General features: G+C 36.3%; 3 protein-coding genes across 3 annotated transcripts; all 3 read left to right on the forward strand.

Moving 5' to 3' along the window:
- Positions 1-5,148: 5,148 nt before the first annotated feature.
- On the forward strand, positions 5,149-6,501 carry LOC113574681 (olfactory receptor 52K1-like). The gene has a single exon (XM_027005781.3). It carries the CDS (start codon positions 5,524-5,526, stop codon positions 6,484-6,486), a length of 963 nt encoding a protein of 320 aa, XP_026861582.3. The 5' UTR covers positions 5,149-5,523; the 3' UTR covers positions 6,487-6,501.
- An 8,760-nt stretch (positions 6,502-15,261) lies between these two features.
- On the forward strand, positions 15,262-16,955 carry LOC113574683 (olfactory receptor 52K1-like). Its single transcript, XM_027005782.3, has one exon. The coding sequence runs from the start codon at positions 15,795-15,797 to the stop codon at positions 16,734-16,736; it is 942 nt and encodes a 313-aa protein (XP_026861583.2). The 5' UTR covers positions 15,262-15,794; the 3' UTR covers positions 16,737-16,955.
- Positions 16,956-18,567: 1,612 nt separating this feature from the next.
- On the forward strand, positions 18,568-20,854 carry LOC113574684 (olfactory receptor 52K1-like). Its single transcript, XM_035534373.2, has one exon. The coding sequence runs from the start codon at positions 18,979-18,981 to the stop codon at positions 19,924-19,926; it is 948 nt and encodes a 315-aa protein (XP_035390266.1). The 5' UTR covers positions 18,568-18,978; the 3' UTR covers positions 19,927-20,854.
- The last annotated feature ends 280 nt before the right edge of the window (positions 20,855-21,134 follow it).

A 21,134-nucleotide genomic window follows, 5' to 3' on the forward strand; every position in this document is an offset into this window, starting at 1 on the left:
ATACCCTTCTTTGAGACTCGTGCCTGCATACTTTTTTTTTCTCCAACTGCTCATACACATCACATATGCAAGTCCAAAGTGATGTACACACAGGCTGCTCCAATATAAGCAGCACAAGAGGTGGAAAAAACTGGTACTTGCCAGACAAATTGTTTAGATGAGTTACTTCCTCAATACAATATCATAGGTATGAAAATAATTATTGTCCTTAGTATTCCAAAATCCATGTCAATAGTTATGACTGCTGCTAAGCTGTAAAATCAGGTTATGGTTATTGCTAATGGTACTGTAATGACAATTGCTAATGGCCTATATAGCTTGCTCTCTAACTGAAAATGTTTGTGCCTCAGTAAGCCTCACATTATCCTTTTCTTCTTTAAGGCAGGATTTTTGTTAATCATCCTGGCTCTGTTAATTTATGTCAGCTTATCTTCATGTATTGTTGTAAACCATATATTAAGTATGGCATTTTGGTGCTCTACAACATCAGACTCCTTCAGCAGGCTACTCTTTGTCCTGTGCTTCTCAGAATAAAATGATGAAAGAGTGTGAAGTGTCATAGCTCTCTGACCCTATATTGTTAATGTCTATAAAAGGGCCAGATATATCTTGTTTCTTATTGCTTATGTGTGATACATATCTTAAGGGCATTTTGAGTTTTGTTGCTATGTTAACAGTTTTACTCTGAGCAGCTCAAAAGTAAACATAACAAATAGCTCTCAGGGGGTACAGAATATGCTTAGAATGGACAGAGTGCACTACCAGGGGGCCAATTATAGCAGTGTCTAGCTAGGTTCAACTTTGACCACTAATTATCTGAAAGAACATCAAAGCAGACATTAGAAACATACATCATTATGTTGGCCATGTTGTTAGGATGTTTGTCTCAATTTGTTTTGTTTCTTATGTGTAATTTTAATGTGAAATACTTTCCATGGCCTACTAAGTACAGTAAGCTAAGAACGTTACCTAGAGAGCTGCAGAAATGGCTCAGGCAACAGAGCCTGTTTCACCAAATGACGCTGAAAGTTTAGCTCTAGAAAAATCTCAAGAAGGTATGACGAAATGAAATGTCAATCAGTACTGTACTGATATGATGTACATGCACTGGCCACTTTAGAGATACACCTACATTATTGGGTCACTTTATAGGTGTAAATTTATATATAGACACACATTTTGTTAACAATGCTCAATCCCATTCATCAGTGGTCATGTTCTGACCACCAGGCCAATTATTACCATGTATTATTTCGGTAGGGGGCTGACCACTCAATACAGCACTGACACTGACATTGTATGGTGTGGTTGTGGGTGTTGCAGTGGTACAAGTGAAATGCACAGTGGGCTGTTGTTGCTGGGATGATTTGTTCAGTTAGGTTTAAGGCAAAGTTGATGGTTCATGGCAAGGTTAAATGTTAGACATTTTCCCTAACAGATGGAGTAACAGGCAAAGAAAGTAATCCAAATAACCAAGAGGACACACAATGATAAACAATGGCCCAGATACATATCAAATGATGACGAGACTTCACTGAACACAAACACGGAGTTTAAATACAAGATACAGGACTAACAAGATACAGGTGATTACAATAGCATGTAATGGAACTAACTAGGGGGTGAAACCAAAAGAAACCAAAACAAGGAAACACAAGGATGCAAAACCAGGAAGTAAATAAACATTGGTGTAGTCATTGGAACTGCAATGCCAGGGCGGGGCGAACGTGACATTGATAATCGTGACACGTGACAAAGATAATCACACCGTGAATAAAGAACAGATTAAAAACATGTGTGGACTGGTTTAGAAGAAATTTAAGATGACAGATCTTGGGTGTTTAAATGTGGAAAACACTAAGGGTGAAGGGCATTGTAAAGTAATGGAACCTTGACAAATTACTTTGATAACAGTTTTAAATGGCATAGTTCTCAACTACATTTTGGAGGTATTTAAGTCTATGTTCTTTGAGCAGAGGAATTTTGTATTTCAGTCTTACTGTGGCTTAAAGAGTCTGGGTTTATTTTCATAGAGAAGTCACATGGGAGAACTAAGGGACCCCAGGAGGCACAGTAGTGTTCAGACTCCACTTCCAAGCTTCAAGGCCCCAAGTTCATGGGAGACTTGTGACAACAACCAAGTCAACCTCATGCAGTGTGTTTTATCTCATCTGACTCCAGAGGAGTGGCTTCACCAGTTGAAGGGAGGCCTGTGCATGAATTGTGACAGTACTGGCCATGTTGGCATGTCCACACAGACCTCAGGCGCTGACCCCTGGAGTAAGATCCTCCTACTAATGTAATGAGTGTTTCCACAAAGGGCTTGGTAACTTTCCTTCTGCCTGTTATTTTATTCTGCTGACAGAAACTTCATTCATTCTCCACTCATTGAAGAACTTTAGTACCAAGCCAATGTACTACATACTGAGCTTATCATATTACTGGTTCTAATGTTATCAGTATGCTCAGTAATATTAGGTTTGCCATGGCTAGAGAGACATGACCCCTCATTTCTTGGTCAGACCAGGAATTACTGTCATGGTCACCATTCTGTCATCAGATCATCCATAGCAGTCAGATCAACTTCCACAGGATGTCCTGTCACCAATGCCAATGTGGACATCCCTCCTGAATATGCAAACCCCTAGGAGGTTTTCAGTAAGAGTATTGTCAAGCTTCCTCCTCATCATTTATGACTGTGTTATAGACCTCATTTAAAACTCCATGTTTCCCAAATCTTGGGTTTACCCAGGAGGAGGAATGAGCCATGGAAACATAGGTTCAAGAGACAGTTCAGGGTTTTATCTGACCCTTCACTTCCCCTTTTTTGTACTTGTTAAAATAAAGTACAGGGGGGCCCTGTCCTGGCATAGGCTATTGAGGTCTAAATTAAATCACTAACAAATATGCCCACCCTCTTCCAATCATTCCTGTTTGCTTAGAGCATTTGCAAAGTATGAATTTCTCCAAACTAGACCATAGGAGCACCTACAACTTAGATGTATGAGATAAGGGGATGAATAGAAAACCGCCTTTGACACCACTAGAGGGTACTACAAGAATACATTAGTGCAGCTTGGCCCCAGTATCACCCCCTCTGTCTTCTAGGCATTTATTAATTAAATATTAAGATATGATTTGTATGATCAGACAATTTGTGATATCTTACATCAGTGGTATCCTTGTCTATTCCCCTGACCCTATCTCATGTTAAACATGTTCACCAGGTGTTTCAATGTCTTATGGCCAAGAACTTGTTTGTTAAAGGTGAGAATGTGAATTCCACCTCAAGCTGACTTCATTTTTGAGTTAAATCATTAGTGCTAATGGGGTAACCATGGATAACCACAAAGTTGAGGCTGTAATTAACTATCTTATACTCACTCCAATTAAGGGGCTAAAAGATTTTTGACATTTGCTCATTTTTATCTAAGCTTCTTAAGACACTTTAGTAATATTGCAGCACCTTTCACTGCTGTCCTGAAAGGTGTGGCCAAGAAACTGAATTGGTAACCTCAGGCTGAATGAGCATGTTCTTAAGGAAGCAGTGACCTCTGCACCTGCCCTTAAATGTCTTGATCCATCTGCGCCCTCTGTGGGTGAAATGAGATTCCTCTGAGATTCCCACTGGACTGGGAGCCCTTTCTAAGATACTTCCTGTGGCCTTTTATTCACACAAGCTCACGTCAGTGGAGGGGAATTATGGAATTGGGATAGGAGATCACAAAATCCTGGCCATGAAATTAGACTTAGAAAAGAGGAAGCATTGGTTGGAGGGTGGTAACCACCATTTTCTTTATCCTTATGGATAATTAGAATATGGACTATCTGCATATTGCCAAGTGACAATATCCCCATCAAGCAGAGTGGTCTCTATTCTCCAGGTTTCAGTTTAATATTTTGTTTGGCCCTGGATCCAGTAATACAGTCTTGCAGCAGATCAATAGCAAGAGGAGGCTTATCAGGGAGAGATGCGCTTGTACCAGCCTATTCTATGCAGTACGCTGGCTGCTGGACACAAGATGGTGTGGAGGTGTGCTTCAATATCTCATGGACAGGGAGGAGTATGGTCCAGAACAAAGATAGGTTCCTGACTCCAGTGCCTTGTCTGTGTCCTAGCTATTCTGGTTGGTCCACTGGTCCTCATAAGAGGCCTCTGTCAGTCTAACCCTACAGGGTTCTGCACATTGATGCCTCCAGTTGTGGTGATCATAGCAATTGCCCTCATTCCTTCATGGTACCATCATGCCCCCCTCTGGTTGAGTAGTCCACATTGCTCAGAACACTGATCCATTTCCAGACTCCAACAGGATCCCTCATGTGACATCATGAGGCTCACCTCATAGCCAAGACCCAACCATGAACTGATGATCTCTAGAATACTGAACTGTTACATCTGTGTTTAATTGAACCATACCTATAAAGACTGTGTTTCCAAAATGTCTTTGTGAAGTACTGCCCCTTATTTCCAGATTGTACTGCATACCTTTTCATGTTTGGTGGTTTCTTGTGTTTTTACCCTTTTGTGCTTTTTATTTGCTTTTCCCTTTTGGGGTCTGTTTGCTGTGTTTTTGTCTTACTGGTTTATGATGTGCACTCTGTCCTGCTCTATTCTACTGATGTCCCTTTAGTTTGATAATCCTCTCCTTCTGGCTTTGACCCTCACCTGTTTTGTGACTACATGCTCAGATTGCCCTTTTTCTAGTAATGTCTCAAACTGATCTTATCCGCAAGCTTCTCTCTCATTCTGTCTTGTTACAACTGGCCTGATAAAAAGCTATTGTTATACATAGAATCTCATTTACAACAAAAATACAAACAGCCCTGACCAGCTTTTTCATCTTTTTTTATTGTTATAATGAAGGGTGAAAATAAATAAATAATTATCACACCATGGACAGATAGTAAAGGTAAAATGCCTAAACTAACATCACCTAAAAATATCCTGAGAAACCCTTTTTGATTGCATACATAATCATGAAATGTAGCAATTCATCACTGTTTGGTGTATTGCAAATATGGGTGGACATTAAGCCCCATATGAATACAACAGGTTATATTAAGCACCAATCACCCTAGAATAAGCTTGAATTAAGCATGAAGTTTAGGAAAACATGTTCTGTGTGCTACTGTCAATGAAAGTTTTCATTGATCAGAGCTTATGTACAATCTTGCTGTATTTGTAATTTTATTGTATTTAATTTTGTTTTTTTTAAATCTGTGTTAGAAGGGTGTTACAAAAGTGTGATGTGCTAAGTTATTTAAAGCTTTGTAGTGTGGTATATATCATGGATGTTTGAACAATTTGAAGTTTCTATGTTATGAGAATAATTAGAAGCATATTTTGCATTTAAGGTGATTATACTGTGAATTTATCATGAACCTATAATTTATAAACGTTTGTGTTATGACATGCTATTGGAAAATGGATAGGTAATAAATCAAATGAAATAAACTTTCATAAGTACTGTGTAAGTACTGTGATAAATACTGAATCTGACACTTGTGTGGAATGTCAGCTGTATGAAAAGGCTGAACAGCATGCAGGATTTTGTATCAAACTTTTCTTTTACAGATTTCAAACTCAATGGCTTTCATACTTTGGGAGAATGGAGACCTATGTTATTCATTCCATATTTTCTGATGTTTTTGTTGTCTATTATTGGAAACTCCACTATACTATATGTGATAATATCTCACCGGGCTCTGCATTCGCCTATGTTTGTACTTATTGGTCTCATGGCACTTGTGGATTTATGTTCACCATTTATTTTTGTCCCACATTTGCTGCTTATCTTTTTATTTGACTTCAGTGCTATTTCTCTAGTGGGCTGTTTGATCCAAATGTTCTGCATTCATTATTCTGGGACATGTCAGTCTACTTTATTGTTGTGTATGGCACTGGATCGTTATTTTGCTATATGCAGACCACTTTTTTACCAAAAGCATATGGAGTTTTCTAACTTTTTAAAGATCATCATAGTGCCATTAATCAGAAATGGAGTCTTAATTAGTACAGTAGTCTGTCTGGCTGGAAGGTTATCATACTGTTCAACAAATGTGATAGATCATTGTTTTTGTGAGCATATGGCATTGGTTCAGCTGGCGTGTGGAGACATTTCTATAAATAATTTGGTAGGACTTTTAACTGCTTTCCTTGTACCAACTGTAGATTTTGTTTTAATTGCTCTGTCTTACATAATAATATTCATTTCTGTTCTAAAATCTGGCAAGGCACACTTGAAGGCTATGAATACTTGTATTACTCATATAATTGTTATCACATTTACTTTAATTTTTGCCTTATTTTCTTTTATGTTATATAGAATAAACAATAATATTTCTCCAGGGAGCCGTGTTTTTCTGAGCACAATGTATTTACTTTTTCCAAGCTGCTGCAACCCAATTATTTATGGGCTGAGAACAAAAGAAATAAGACTTCACTTTCTGAAATTAATAAAACATATGAAGGTCTTACCTCTGTGACATTAGATCAAAATGTATCAATGATTCTTCTAAAACAATGTGATGTGAAATAATTTATTAATTGCAATGAAGTATTCTAAATGCATTAGAAATCTAAAACATACTGGGCTGTATCTAAATAAAACTTATTTGTTGGACTCTGGGTGGACTCTATGGTTGGACTTTGTTGGATAAGTTTACTTAAAGTATAATAAAACAATGTGTATTTGCATTTTTTATTGTATTTGATTTTTTATGTAGTTATTTTCACGTATGTTATTACTATTGTATCAGATGATAAGGTGTAGCTTAGAAAGGACACAATTGTTAGATGGAACCTTGTGTTCCAATGTACTTGTCATCACTGCCCTGACATAATGGATGTGCTCTTCCATGTTTGCTGAGTAGATCAAGATATATGTATATAAGTAATAATTGAAACTGAGTATTCTGAATGCATTAGAAGTGTAAATCAGTGGGGGTTATAAATACCTGGCTGAATATAACACCTGCTTATGTTGTACAAAAACATTATTTGACTCAGAGTTTCCTAATTGGTGGTGATGGTATTAATCAAGTCACAGCACATAACATTTGTAACCAAGAATATAATTTTTGTATATATTACTGAATTATGTAATTTCTTATTTCATAATTTTATCATTAAAGCAGGTTGTGTAAATATTGCTTTACCAAAAACCAACAACAACAAAAACAAGTTATATATGTAACCAGGAGATTAAGGAACTAAGCAGTGTAAATAAAGGAATCGCTGTTTCTTTAAGAACAGCGCTCGTGCCATAAAGACTGCTACTGCTTTGTATTTATGTTGTACTTTTCTTTTCTATTCTTTTCTTTTCTTTCATTTTAGTATGTTCTTTGTTGATTTCAGTTAAGCTTTGTAGCTACAACATCCACACCTTGTGAGAGAAATTATTGTCTGGCACTGTTTATTGTGCCCATTGCCTTGAGAAAATAACTACCACTCAGGATTTACACGCTGAATAAAATACAAAGCCCTTTGCATCTGTTGTACTTTTATTGTTTTTCTAGGGTCTACAAATAATAACAATGCCAATTAAAATGGCTATGTTCCTAAGTATACTCATTATCCAAATTGTGGCAGTAATAAAAATGATTTAAATGTTTATGCATGTGAATAACCTCCATAGAAAAGTACAAATCTTGGATTGCTTGATCCATATTACACAATCCAAAGGTTCTGTTTGAAGGAGCAGGTAACTGATTTACTTATTTATATTAATTATTAATGTTATTTATCTTTTAATTGCATGGTACATCAAAACTGAATTGACTGATACCTCATTACAATTACAATTTTCAAATTTATTTGTCACATACATAGAAATGTATGACTTTGTAAGACTTTGTAAGACTTTGTGAAATGCCTGTCTGTGTATCCAAAAACTGTGAAAGTACAATTTAGAGAGCAGTTACATACAGTATATTAGTAAACCTACAGTGTTTGCAATAAAAAAACTTATGAATGGATTATAGAGCTAAAGTAAAAATTAAATTTATTATAACAGATTATGTACATAAACTGACAATAGATAGGTTCTTAAAACTACAGAGTATGTGTAGTAAAAAAGAGTATGTGTATTAAGAGTCTTAAACAGCCATTTGTCTCATTTCAGAAACATATAGCTCCTCCCGAGCTGTTCAGGCCTTACTTTCACGCTGCGATAACATTTGCTGGACTGCAGAGAGAGAACAGACTGTGAAGTGGATAGCTTGGTAGTTGTATCAAGTTGTATTGAAGGCTGAACTATACTCCATAAACAGCATTATAATGTTATTCCCATGCCCTTTGTCTTTATGAGACAGTTTGGTGTACAGGACATGGGCTATGGCATCATCTATCAATCTATGCAAATATTAATAGTTTGCAAATGGTAATGGGTCTGGGGTTGCTGGAAAGGAGGAGCAAATTGTGGCAGAGGGGATACTGCCAGAGTGGGATGAGGATGTTGATGTTGTGCCTCGGGCTGTCCACACCCTACTCTGGGATATGCCTGTCACCCTGACCTCTCTGTATGTACTCCTCTGTCCTGACCAACACACCAAACAGCATCAGACATGATTTCGATGTTGGCCGCTACCCTTTATTAGAGAAAAATTAAGTGGATGCTTATTTTCTAGTGTTTGAGTGCATAACCACAACACTAAATTAGCCTAAATTAGCACGACTGTCATATCTGATGAATTGGTGTTGACCCTGTTTTTAGTACTTTAGCACTCCTGTATGCAAAAGCTCCCTCTTCAACATCTCTTATTGCTCAGACACCTAGTAGTGACTCAGAGTCCTATGTTTTTACAAATTGCCAGCTATGTGTACATTAAAGCATAAGAACGAGTGGAAAATTACTACTGTCACTGCTTTCAGTAGTAGTAGTAATAATAATAATAATAATAATAATAATAATAATAATAATAATAATAATGTTAGATTTATATAGCACCTTTCACAAAAACCCAAGGTCACTTCCAAGGTCACTTTACAACATGGTAAATGGAAGAACTAGGTTTTGAGCTGAGTTTTAAAGGTAGCAAGAGAGAGAAACAGGAGTGAATAGGTGTAGAAAGGGAGTTCCAGAGGGAAGGTTCTGCAACATTAAACGATCAGAGGACCTTAATGAGCAAGATTGAATGTACAGGTGGAGTAAGTTAGCAATATATGAGGACCATGGAGTGCTTTGAAGATTAGTAGGATAGTATTAGTTAGTAGTCCCGTTGATCTGAAATGTCTGGTACAGCCCAAAATAGAACTCTTGTTTAAGCCTTTTGTTTTCTCTGGATTTGTGTCTTATAGTGATTCTGATAAACAGCCCATAGAGATTTTAAGAGACATTGGTGCTGCATAATCTCTTACAATGTTTTTCCACCCTCAGACAAGAGCTATTGCGGCAGTGACATTTTAATTCAGGGAATAGAGCTTGGTGTAGCTCATGTGCCTTTGCACACAGTAAATATTAGAAACTCCTGATTTCAAGGGCCTTGTTAGATTGGTTGTGCACTCAAATTTGCCACCTGTCAGTGTTTTACTCTTACTGGGTAATGACCTAGCCAGGAATAAATTGTGTCTTCTCCTTGAAGTGATTTACGAGGCAATTTCCACTACCACAGATAGCGCTTAGACTGACTTTTCCAAGAGGAAAAAGTTAATTTACATGATCAAATTAACACTCATTTTTATCTTAGGATAATCCTTTCCTTAATGCTTGACTGCCAGTAGAGAAGTCAGGAAGCCTACTGCATCTGTAAATAGAATGCAGCTCTCTGCTGCTCACAAGCCAGACCCTACTCTAGTACACTGTTCTCAGGCTGCCAAGGATGTTATCTCAGACAACCTCTGTACTTAATTTCTGGAGGATGATGTGTTAATAAGAAAATAGTCACCTTCCTCCTCTCTAGTTAGTCTAGTTAGAAGATTTGTATAAGATTGTTGTTCCTCTGCCACTCAGATCCCAGGTATTGTCATTGGCTCATGGTCTACCCTTGTTGCGGTCACCTTGGAATTCATAAGACACTACAGCATCTACTCAGGTATTTCTTTTGGTCTTCGGTAAGGTCTGGTTTTACACTTTATTGTTGCAAATGTCACACATGCCAGCTGGTGGGGAAACTTTAACCAGACATGCCCCTCTCTTACCCATTCAGGGTAAGTCAGAATGAGTCCTTTGACTGCATCATAACTGACCCTTACCATGAACATATGAACCATTCCATGTGTAAAGCACTTTTATAAGTCACTCTGGATAAGAGTGTCTGATAAATACCAAAAAAACGTAAAATGTAAAATGTAAAAATGACTACACACAGCTATTTGCCTACATTGATGTGTGCTGTTATTAGGTTCCGCAAGGTGATTCTGATTTGAACCTTACATTACATAGTTGTGTAGTAGGGACTGTAGCATCCACTCTTGCGACTGCAATCAGCCTTGAGGTAACTCACAACACCTCTCTTGGAAGATCTCCTTATCAAGATACATTCGGAAACCAGCCTTTGTTCTCCTGCTTGACTGGACCCTCACCCTAGGAAAACTCATAACATCCATCCTGGGAGGGCTCTGTTATCAACATCAGAAACTTTTATCAGGTCTTCAAAGCCACTATGTAAGAAAGTTTATCACTTCTGCAAGGACACATGCAGACTAATTAAAAATCCATATTCTTGAAGGACTACTGGATATTAATATTTTCCATATGAAGGGCCTTAACCACGTATGGCCCAACACCAGACAGTGTGATACACATAACAGTCCAAATACACTTAATTAAAATCTAACTAGCGCTGAACTAGCGTTATGATACTCCCTCTGTGTAAATTGATGCTGACGTTTATATCTTGTTATTTCAGTTATTCATTAAATTATTATACCTACGTATTAAACATATTATAGTTGTTTTTGCATATTAACCTTTATACTTCTACTATTCATTGATTGCCTCCTCATCTCAAGTATAATAAAGTGGAAGGTTATTTGAACTATTAATATTAGAACAGTTATAATAGTTGTGTAATAATAATGCTGTCTATCTTTTTCTTTCTTTGCTCTTCTGTCTTTCTATCTAAGTCACACTTAATGTATCTCTTGATGGAAAATGTTCATATATACATTCCCTATGTATAGTTATGCACTTTATATTGCTTGTAAGAACACCTGCTTTTCATTTAGAAATACGCAGACTAAATGCTGATGTCAAATAAATGGGATAGAACTGTTCCCATCTGTTATGGCTTAAAATCTTTCTCATAAGTATTGCTAAAAGTATTGCTAAAATCTTGTCTATTAACAATTATTTATAGCAGAGGCATTTGATTAGCTAGAGAGCTACTGGCTAATAACCAATGTCTTAGCTAAGATAGCTAATGCATTTGCTTTAGTGGTCTATTATGTGTTTTTGGTAGGTTAATCATATGTGTCTATCCCTAAAATGTATGCATCATCATTACCTTCTCTTCTGTGTGGCTGACTTAGGTGAATTTCTGGTGCTAACTTTATACATTGAAAAAACCTTAAATAAATTGATAAAGTGTTAACCACTCAAGTGTTTGGAAAGGTATTGGATCATGGGAAATGTACCTAGCTAGCTGAATAACAAACATTAGAAACTTCACACTGAGCTATTAACACTAGCTAGCTGGCTAAATGCAAATGTTCAGTTATCATTATTGTTGTAAAAGTGATCTACATCAAATTCACATTCATACTATACTATACTATAGTCATAAATCTCTGTAAAACAACTACGTGGAGTAGTTTTAGCCTAGTATGGCACCAAGGTTAACCAGTCAGTTAGCTACTAACTTAGCTAGCTATCAAGGCTAGCTATTGTCAACTAAAATGGGTGAAGTAATTGCACTTGCACTTGTTTACTTCCATTTACACAGAGTCTCTTGAACACCTCTTGTTTCTTTACATGCCCATATTGTTGGAAAAGCAGCAGTCTTAAGATCCCGTCGACATGTGAGCCTGGCTTTCCACATCCCATAGTTGTGGTAAAGCACTACAGATAACAGAGTAAGCTGATGGTCCCTTCCAATGTGCCCTTTTAAAGTTGACAAATTTTATCAATTTTTTGTTGTTGTTGATATTATGGGATCTTTATGGGTCCCATTGTACATTGAATTATTGCAGCTAAAGACCACATACTTTTTTTTTATCATGTTGCATCACCTACAATTCATTTTCTTGAGTTGTTGTTCCCCATCTATGTCACATTGTAACGGCTGCCCGAGTGTAACGGCTGCAACTCCTTCGATTTTGTGAGACATTTAATGACACAAAACATTGATGACACTCGTGGCACTCACAATTGGGAGGGGAACGTTCCGTGACACACATGGGTGATGTTTATGACAGATTCTGAAAACAGCAAGGTAAAATAACTATTTTTTAAGCCATATTCCTTGAGTTCTTTAAAAAATCTTTTATAATTATTGATTATCGCAAGTTAGAAACTTAGCTTTCACTTTATTTATGTATTTGACATTTTCATATTAGCTGGTGCTTAGCCTTTAACATGAAACATCAGTTGGTGAGTGCTTACAACCCAGAGTCACACGGTAGTCTCGAATGCTTCCATGAAACAATCAAGATGCTGAAAATTTGGATTGAGATGAGAAGGATTGAATTCCCCTCATATTGTTTGCCAAAAGAGATGTAGCACAAAAGTCGACTGGTTTTAGTCCAGCCAAACTGGTTTTTGGACATGTGATAAGATGCCTACTGAAAGCACTACAAGACACTAATGTTCATGCATAACTGTAACATTTCAAAGCACATGTTTGTGACTCAATTTTGTGCAGTTGATAAAATTTTTTTAATTTAAATTTAAATTTTTTAATTTAAGACCTGTGGAGGAAGGACCATTTGTACAGCAACCCAGTTCCTGTGTCTGTCATGGCTGGGAGCTGGTATGAGTCCATCAGTGCATACCTGCATGAGTGACCCAGCAGTAGATGCCATAAATTATCAGCTTTGAGGTCAGACTAAATATGATGATCTCTTCTGCCTGGAGCCACTCCAGGGACAGATCCTGACTGCCTGCAGGGCCTACTCAAGCCAGACCAGAGCATCTCTATAGATGAATGCATGGTGGCCACCAAGATGAGGATTATGATGAAGCAATATATGAAGGACAAGCCCAACAAGTGAAAGTACAAGCTCTTTGTCCTGGCTGACAGCTCCAAAGGCTACACATAACTTCAGTGTCTGTGAGAAGTTGGTCAGGAAACCATTAAGAAATGGCCTAAGCTTCGATGCTGTTGTCAGTCTGATCCATGTGCCTTCTCTGGGCAGAGTGTACATGGTGTATATTGACAAATTATATACCAGTTTGCTGGTTTATATCAGTTGCCCTGCCAAGAAAAGTAGACCGTGGTGCCATGTCACAGATCAGGGATGGCCCATTGCTGTTTGCAAAGTGGAGGAACACATGACATGTCACAATGTACTCCACTGTCCACAAAGCTTATAGCAGGCAATCTGAGTAGTGTCGGGTTAGAAGTGGCACCTGGTCCACAATGAGTCCCTGTACCAAAACTTGTGAGGGTGTACAACAAGTTAATGAGAGGATGCTGTTATAAAATATTTATCTGTGATGCAGAATACCAAGCATTGCTATGTGAAGCTGTTTCTCCACCTTACTGATATTGTGTTGATGAACAATTTCATCATCCAAAAGGAGATGTCACTGGCAAGGTTGTGGAAGTCCCTCACCCAGAGAGGTTCTGAGAGGTGTTGTGCATGGAGCTGGCTGATGTTGGGTAGCCACAGGAATCCCACACAGGCAGAAGTTGTTCTGGCTATTTGGCACTGGTATGGACATGTTTTTACCATTTATGAACTGTTTCCTCTAGAAGAATTTGAAGAACAATATGTATTGTTGGAAATGTTTTGGGTATGTTTTTAGATTTTGGATAAGGTAATCATTTCCTTGAAGAAATATTATTGTGAAATGGACTTACATTTGTCTGTACTATCACAAATAAATCTTGCACACTCTGGATATATAATGACTTGTATTTGGAGAGGTTATGGGTACTTTGCAAATGCCTAGAAGATACCAAGTGGACGTGTGGGCCAAGTCTGGACCCAGGGCAGATGTGCCCCTTGTGTGTTCTGCACATCATGTAGATATATGTCTGTCTTCATCAAGAGACATTTGTGCCTCCTGCTCCTTGCCCTGCGGCACTCAGGCCGTTGCAATCAGTTAAGTTAAATAAAACAAGTTTTATATTATTTGAAAGAACCGATCCTGTTGATTAAATACTATGTATATCTTTGTATGTCTCTACAATTTACAATATTCATGCAACATTCAGCATTTTAAAACTGTAACATCCAGTGCCAAAAATGGAATGCTAAATGTTTAACCTGCTGTGGAAGTCTTGTAGTTTTTAGGTCATCTCCTCAGAAGGTATCTTCACCATACCAAGCAAGATGGACATGGCAAAAAACTTTACTGAACCACAATCCATCAAGGAAGTGCAGTTCCTCAACATAGTTCACAGGTTCATTCCACACTCCACATTCCACACAAAAGGCAGCTCCTATCAACTAAAATGAAACCACTACAAAAGAAGAATATTTTCCACAATGACACATATTCTAGTTCTGTTGGACTTTTCCAAGGCTTTCCAGATTTAGTCAGATGTCAGCAAATTTGAAATTTTTGGGATACTGTAATAAGGAAAATAGAACCCCCCCCCCCCCAGCAATTTCAGCAATACTGGTCATACCATTACAATGCCCACTACCATTTCAATTGTCCTATAGTCAGGACTAGCTTGAGGCCCAGTCACACAAATCTGCTTCCTCAAATTGAGGACAAAATCATAAACAGATTTAGGCAAGTGCTCATTTTATATTTTTAATTTTCCTACCTTCACTGGGGCATTCACAGCTTTGAAATACTAACATACTGTATTTTTAAGGTCTTAAGGGTTATATGTGTCCACGTGCACTCCAGTGTTAGAATCCTGGGGAGACTCATGTTTATTTAGAATTTCTAATAATTCATAAAAACTGAAGGATGAATGACAGCATGCCACTGGGACATAATAAATAGATAATTTAAATAAAAGATACCTAACCTTATCTCAAACACCCCTTTTACACTGACTCTCCCATATTAATCTCGGACTACTTCTTCAGAAGCCTGTAGGAATAGAAGATAACCTCATGAGAACGCAACAGGATATATATAGAGGCAGAGAAATGTCAAGATGTTATCAGGTTAGGATATGCATTGTACAGGTGTATATCTATGTTCTAAAGACAAAATGTATGCCTTGATCATTTTCACATTCTGAGTGCACGTATATGTATTTTTGTGAAAATTATAGTTTTAATGCAAATCATTTGTACTTAAGCAATTACATTTAGGATTGCTAGAAATGATAAATATACTTTCTTTCTAATTCTACCAAATAGTAATTACCAAATTATTGTTTGAAGTATTGAGAATTTGTATCAATTCTTAAGTCAGCAATGACTGTTTTGGATGTTGGGGTAGCATTACCATCATAAAGATTGAATATAAATCAAGCTATATGTTTAAAAGCTGCTGTATATGAGAATAGTGTAGCTGTAGGATTGAAAATATATTTTCCCTACTATTGAACTAGATATCCAAATGTATTTAGTACTTAAAAAGTAAGAATAGTTTAAATCCATCATAATCTGTGACTAGTGGCAGCAGCGAATTACCAAATCTCATAGTGCTATACTTGTTTTGACGATTAATACATTAAAACAACTACATGGTTTTGTGCCTGACTAGAATGCATTAATTAGAATGCAGAATCATACTGCAGGAAATATTTATTTCACAACTTTCAAATTCAGTGGTTTCTATACTTTGGGGGAATGGAGACCTCTTCTTTTCATCCCATATTTCCTTATGTTTTTATTATCTACTGTCTCAAACTCCATTCTTATATATTTAATTATATCTCAGAGGACCCTGCACTCTCCTATGTATATACTAATAGGCCTTTTGGCTGTTGTTGACTTGTGTTTGCCAATATTTGTTGTACCAAATATGCTGTTTAGCTTTTTATTTACCTGGAATGGGATTTCTCTTACAGGCTGTTTAATACAAATGTTTTGTGTTCATTATGTTGGTACATTTCAGTCTACTCTTCTGTTGTGGATGGCGGTGGATCGATTGTTTGCTATATGTAGACCTCTTTATTATCACAAACATATGGAAATCCGTAGCTTTCTTAAATTTGTCACAGTGCCACTTATTAGAAATATAACTTTAATTACAACAATTGTCTGTTTGGCTGCAAAATTGTCTTTCTGTGAGACAAATGAAATAAATCACTGTTTTTGCGAGCATATGGCATTGGTTCAGCTGGCATGTGGAGATATTTCTATTAACAGCTTAGTAGGACTTGCAACGGTTTTTCTAATACCAACTGCAGATTTTGTTTTCATTACTGCATCTTACATAATCATATTTGCTTCAGTCTTGAAATCTGGAAAATCTCATTTAAAGGCTATTAACACTTGTGTTACACATATAATTGTCATAACGGTTAGTTTGTCATGTGTTTTGATTGCTTTTTTGTCATACAGAATAAGAAATGAGTTCTCTTCTGCAAGCCGAATCTTTCTGAGTACATTGTACTTACTTTTACCAAGCTGTTTTAACCCAATTATTTATGGAGTAAGGACAAAAGAAATAAGAGAACAGTTTCTAAAATTCTGTAAAGATTTTATAAAAATGTAAAGAATTTTTTTTTATCACAGTAATCGAATTACACAGACAATAGCATTGTTATTCAGTCACTTTGAAAGTCGCAGCAGAAAACTTGACTTTAAAATTAAACGATCACACATTATTATTGTAGTGGTTATTGTATTGTACATTTATTCACCGTAATACAAGTTAAATAAAAGTTATATCCAGAGTTATCAAGCATGTTTGACAAAACGAAGTTTCCCTAAGTGGACAATTACCTCACTGAGATAAGGGGTAGCATTTTAGTGGTGGGGCTTGGGATTGGGGACACAGGACCACATCCATTAGCCATTTGAATGTAGATTTTGCTTCCTGTAAAAGGCAATATACTTGTGAGATCAAATGTTGAGAAAAAACAAGTTTTTTTCCCAGCTAGTTTACCTGAAGGAAAGGATAGGAATTGAAGATGAATGCTTTGTTAGAAATCATTGCAGAAGCATCGACTGCCATCTGGCTTGGGGACCATGGCAATGGGGCTGCATCTTAGTAAGGTGCACATTTAATATATGGTTTATGGTGTCAACCAAAGTGCTGCAAATAGGAAAAAAGACTTAGCAAACCTAGAAAATATAAAACAAAGGAAAAAGTAATGTTAAACATAAAACATACTCCTGGCCAAAGAAATTAAAATTCCAAAGTAAAAGATGCTTTTTAAGTCTGGACTTAACTGTACAAGAGAGCAGATCTGATATTCAGAGGAAGACTGTTCCATAGCCTCTGAACTGCAACAGAAAAGACACCGACACGCTTCAGCCTCAGTCAGGATCATGGAATTGCCAGCAATAGCCTTTCTGAAGACCTCAGAGACCTAGAAGCAAAATATGGGTAGAGTAAGTCAGGGATATGCCCATGTAATGCTTTAAAAACAAAAAATAGCTTTCAACAGAACCCTGTAATGGACAGGAAGCCAGTGGAGAGATTTTGGAATTTTCTCTGAGCTGGTAAAAACTACTTCTAACATGATTGACTTGCTGATCAGATCTGAGGTCTGGATCAAAAGATGACACCAAGACTTTTGACTCTGGGTTTGACATTCTGACAATGCTTTTAGGTTTTTATATAGATTTAAAAGGAATCTTTCATGCAAACCAAATATATGATCTATATTTCAGTTTGAAATACACCAGACGTTGTTAAGGATAAAAGAGGCTAAACAAAACAATTTGGAATGCTGCCTGTGAACAAGGCATTTATGGTAGAGAAAACACTGGGCTGCATTATGTCAAATGTCTTTCAGACAACATTAACTGTGAGCTAGAATATCTTGATACATACAGTTGTGGGCAAATGTTGATGGACAAATTTGGGTTTTCACAAAGTTTGCTGCATCAGTTTTTTTAGATCATTTTGTTCATGTGGTTTGTTTATATGGTATAGTGAATTGCCAATTATAAGCATTTCATACATTTAAAAAAAACAAAAAACAAAAACTTGCAGAGTTTAAGCAAAGACTTAATTTTTTACAGTGTAGACTTCTGCAATTCACCTTGGCATGCTAGATATCAGCTTCTGGGGAAAATCTTTGGCCATCCTCTTTTTGATGATTGACCTGTTAGAGTACAGCTGTGGAAAAGTATAGTATTTCTGTGTGGGAGACAGAAGTGGAGATAAAATAAACTGACTCTCCCAAGTCAGTCACTGACTGTCTCCTCATAAGCCTGTAGGAATAGAATATAGCCTCATGAGACTACAACTGAGTGTATAAAGAGGCAAACACATGTCAAGTGTCAGGAAGCAAAGGAGGCTATGTGTTAAAGCATATGTCAGTGTTCTAGTGAAAACATTTTCAAAGTTATTGTAAATAGAGGTTGTGATTTACTCTGAGCCTGCTAGACATCCTAGAGGTACTTCATATTTCTTTCTAATTTAATCAAATATCCATTAGCAAATTATTGCTTAAAATATTCAGAAGTGAGTCTATAAGTAATCAGAAAAGAGGTTTTTCTTTTTAGATATTTGTGTTGCTTTACCTTGATAAGGTATAAATACAAATCAAACTGCAAGTATTTAAATTGTCATATATAAAAATAATGACGCAGGTCTACCATTAAAAATTAACTTCTGTACTTTACAAAACCTAGGCATACTTGACAGCTATCATGTGTGACTAGTGGCAGCAGTAAATTAACAGATCTCTTAGTGGTAGATTTTTTTTTTTACTATGGAACTACTATTACATTAAAACTACCACAGTAGTTTTGTTCCTGACTACACCAAAGCATTGACCAGAATGCAGACTCATTCTGCAGGAAATACTTCATTCACAACTTTCAAATTCGGTGGTTTCCATACTTTGGGGGAATGGAGACCTCTTCTTTTCATTCCATATTTCCTTATGTTTTTATTATCTACTGTCTCAAACTCCATTCTTATATATTTAATTATATCTCAGAGGACCCTGCACTCTCCTATGTATATACTAATAGGCCTTTTGGCTGTTGTTGACTTGTGTTTGCCAATATTTTTTGTACCAAATATGCTGTTTAGCTTTTTACTTAACTGGAACTGGATTTCTCTCACAGGCTGTTTAATACAAATGTTTTGCATTCATTATGTTGGTACATTTCAGTCTACTCTTCTGTTGTGGATGGCGGTGGATCGATTCTTTGCTATATGTAGACCTCTTTATTATCACAAACATATAGGACTCTGTAACTTCCTTAAGTTTGTTACAGTGCCACTTATTAGAAATATAACTTTAATTAGTACAATTGTCTGTTTGGCTGCAAAATTGTCTTTCTGTGAGACAAATGAAATAAATCACTGTTTTTGTGAGCATATGGCATTGGTTCAGCTGGCATGTGGAGATATTTCTATTAACAGCTTAGTAGGACTTGCAACGGTTTTTCTAATACCAACTGCAGATTTTGTTTTCATTACTGCATCTTACATAATCATATTTGCTTCAGTCTTGAAATCTGGAAAATCTAATTTCAAGGCTATTAACACTTGTGTTACACATATAATTGTCATAACAGTTAGTTTGTCTTGTGCCTTAATTGCTTTTATGTCATACAGAATAAGAAATGAGTTCTCTCCAGGAAGCCGAGTTTTCCTGAGTACAATGTACTTACTTTTTCCAAGCTGTTTTAATCCAATTATTTATGGAATAAGAACTAAAGAAATACGAGAACAGGTACTAAAATTTATTAAGCATATGAAGGTATCGTCAAGTTAATCCAGTTATGTAACTTTACCTTTGTTAGTGAAGCATTTTATTTAATATCCACATGTTCTCTCCCACCTATACTGAATAAGGTTACTTTTAAATTACATAATCAGGCATTTCAGACATTTTTGTTGACGTGTTGCTTGATTGACATTTGTGCATCCCACTTCAATAATGTTATATGAGATGAAAAACAGTTAACTTTAGAGTTATTATAAAGTATGTTTGCCAAAGCCATCATGGAGTTCTTCATATTTTTCTTTCTATAATTCATTGTTGAATTTTAAAAATGTATTTTTAAGTTTTCAAGCTAGAACCACCACAATGCCTGCAAATGTATAGTAGCCTTCCAAGTTAAACAATAATTTGTCAAATGCTCCCAGGACATTTTATTTGGCTTGGGGATGTTGGTAAAGAATGTTAGAGCAAATATTACTTAAAACAGCTGACAAATAGCTAAGCTACTGAAATATTGCTATATTCATTACAATAATTCAGTTTGAAACTTCACGACTTTGGGGTTCACATGAAGCATTTCATGATACTCATGATACTAAACTGCTAGTATAATTTTAACAAAATAAGGTTAGCTAATTAAATTGGTATTTCCCCACAACAATTTTTTTTCTTGCTCAATGGGCATTGTCACACAATTGTGAAGGGTAACTTTACTGTACATATATTTTACATATAATATAGTATGATTTTTGTGATTAACCACATACCCTGCTCCAGGAAACTTCTATTTTGTTCAAAGCATGCCTTTCTCACGTATGATTTGAGAAAAGCTCTGCATTCCCTTCCGTACACTGTCTTTGAGTTTTATAATATGCTGCTGTGTATCATAGCCTAGCTTAGCCTCCCATAACCTACCTTAAACTTAGGTTAAACTTCTTACATTAAAAGGTTAAACCACTTACATTAACCTACAGTTGAGCAAAATCATTAACAAAAAACTTGTTTATAATACATTTATAATAAATATAATAATATTATACTATATGAATAATTCATAACATGTATGTATATAACGTAGAAAATAAACATTATATTATCACAAACCGATCCATCGTGATCCGAGTAGTATTTGAACTTCTGAGCCATTTTACACTACCATAAGGTAAGGATGAAAGGTAAACCTAGCAAGTCTTGAAGTCTGTCAGTTATTAAAGAAAAACTTGTTCAGCAAAGTTTCTTAATGGAAGAAGAAATGAGAC

Source organism: Electrophorus electricus, chromosome 17, assembly GCF_041902795.1.
Source record: "Electrophorus electricus isolate QZ-2024a chromosome 17, ASM4190279v1, whole genome shotgun sequence".
Taxonomy (NCBI): Eukaryota; Metazoa; Chordata; class Actinopteri; order Gymnotiformes; family Gymnotidae; genus Electrophorus; species Electrophorus electricus.

Coding starts and splice junctions, on each gene's coding strand:
- LOC113574681 (XM_027005781.3), top strand. CDS start 5,524: ATGAAAAGGCTGAACAGCATGCAGGATTTTGTATCAAACTTTTCTTTT.
- LOC113574683 (XM_027005782.3), top strand. CDS start 15,795: ATGCAGAATCATACTGCAGGAAATATTTATTTCACAACTTTCAAATTC.
- LOC113574684 (XM_035534373.2), top strand. CDS start 18,979: ATGCAGACTCATTCTGCAGGAAATACTTCATTCACAACTTTCAAATTC.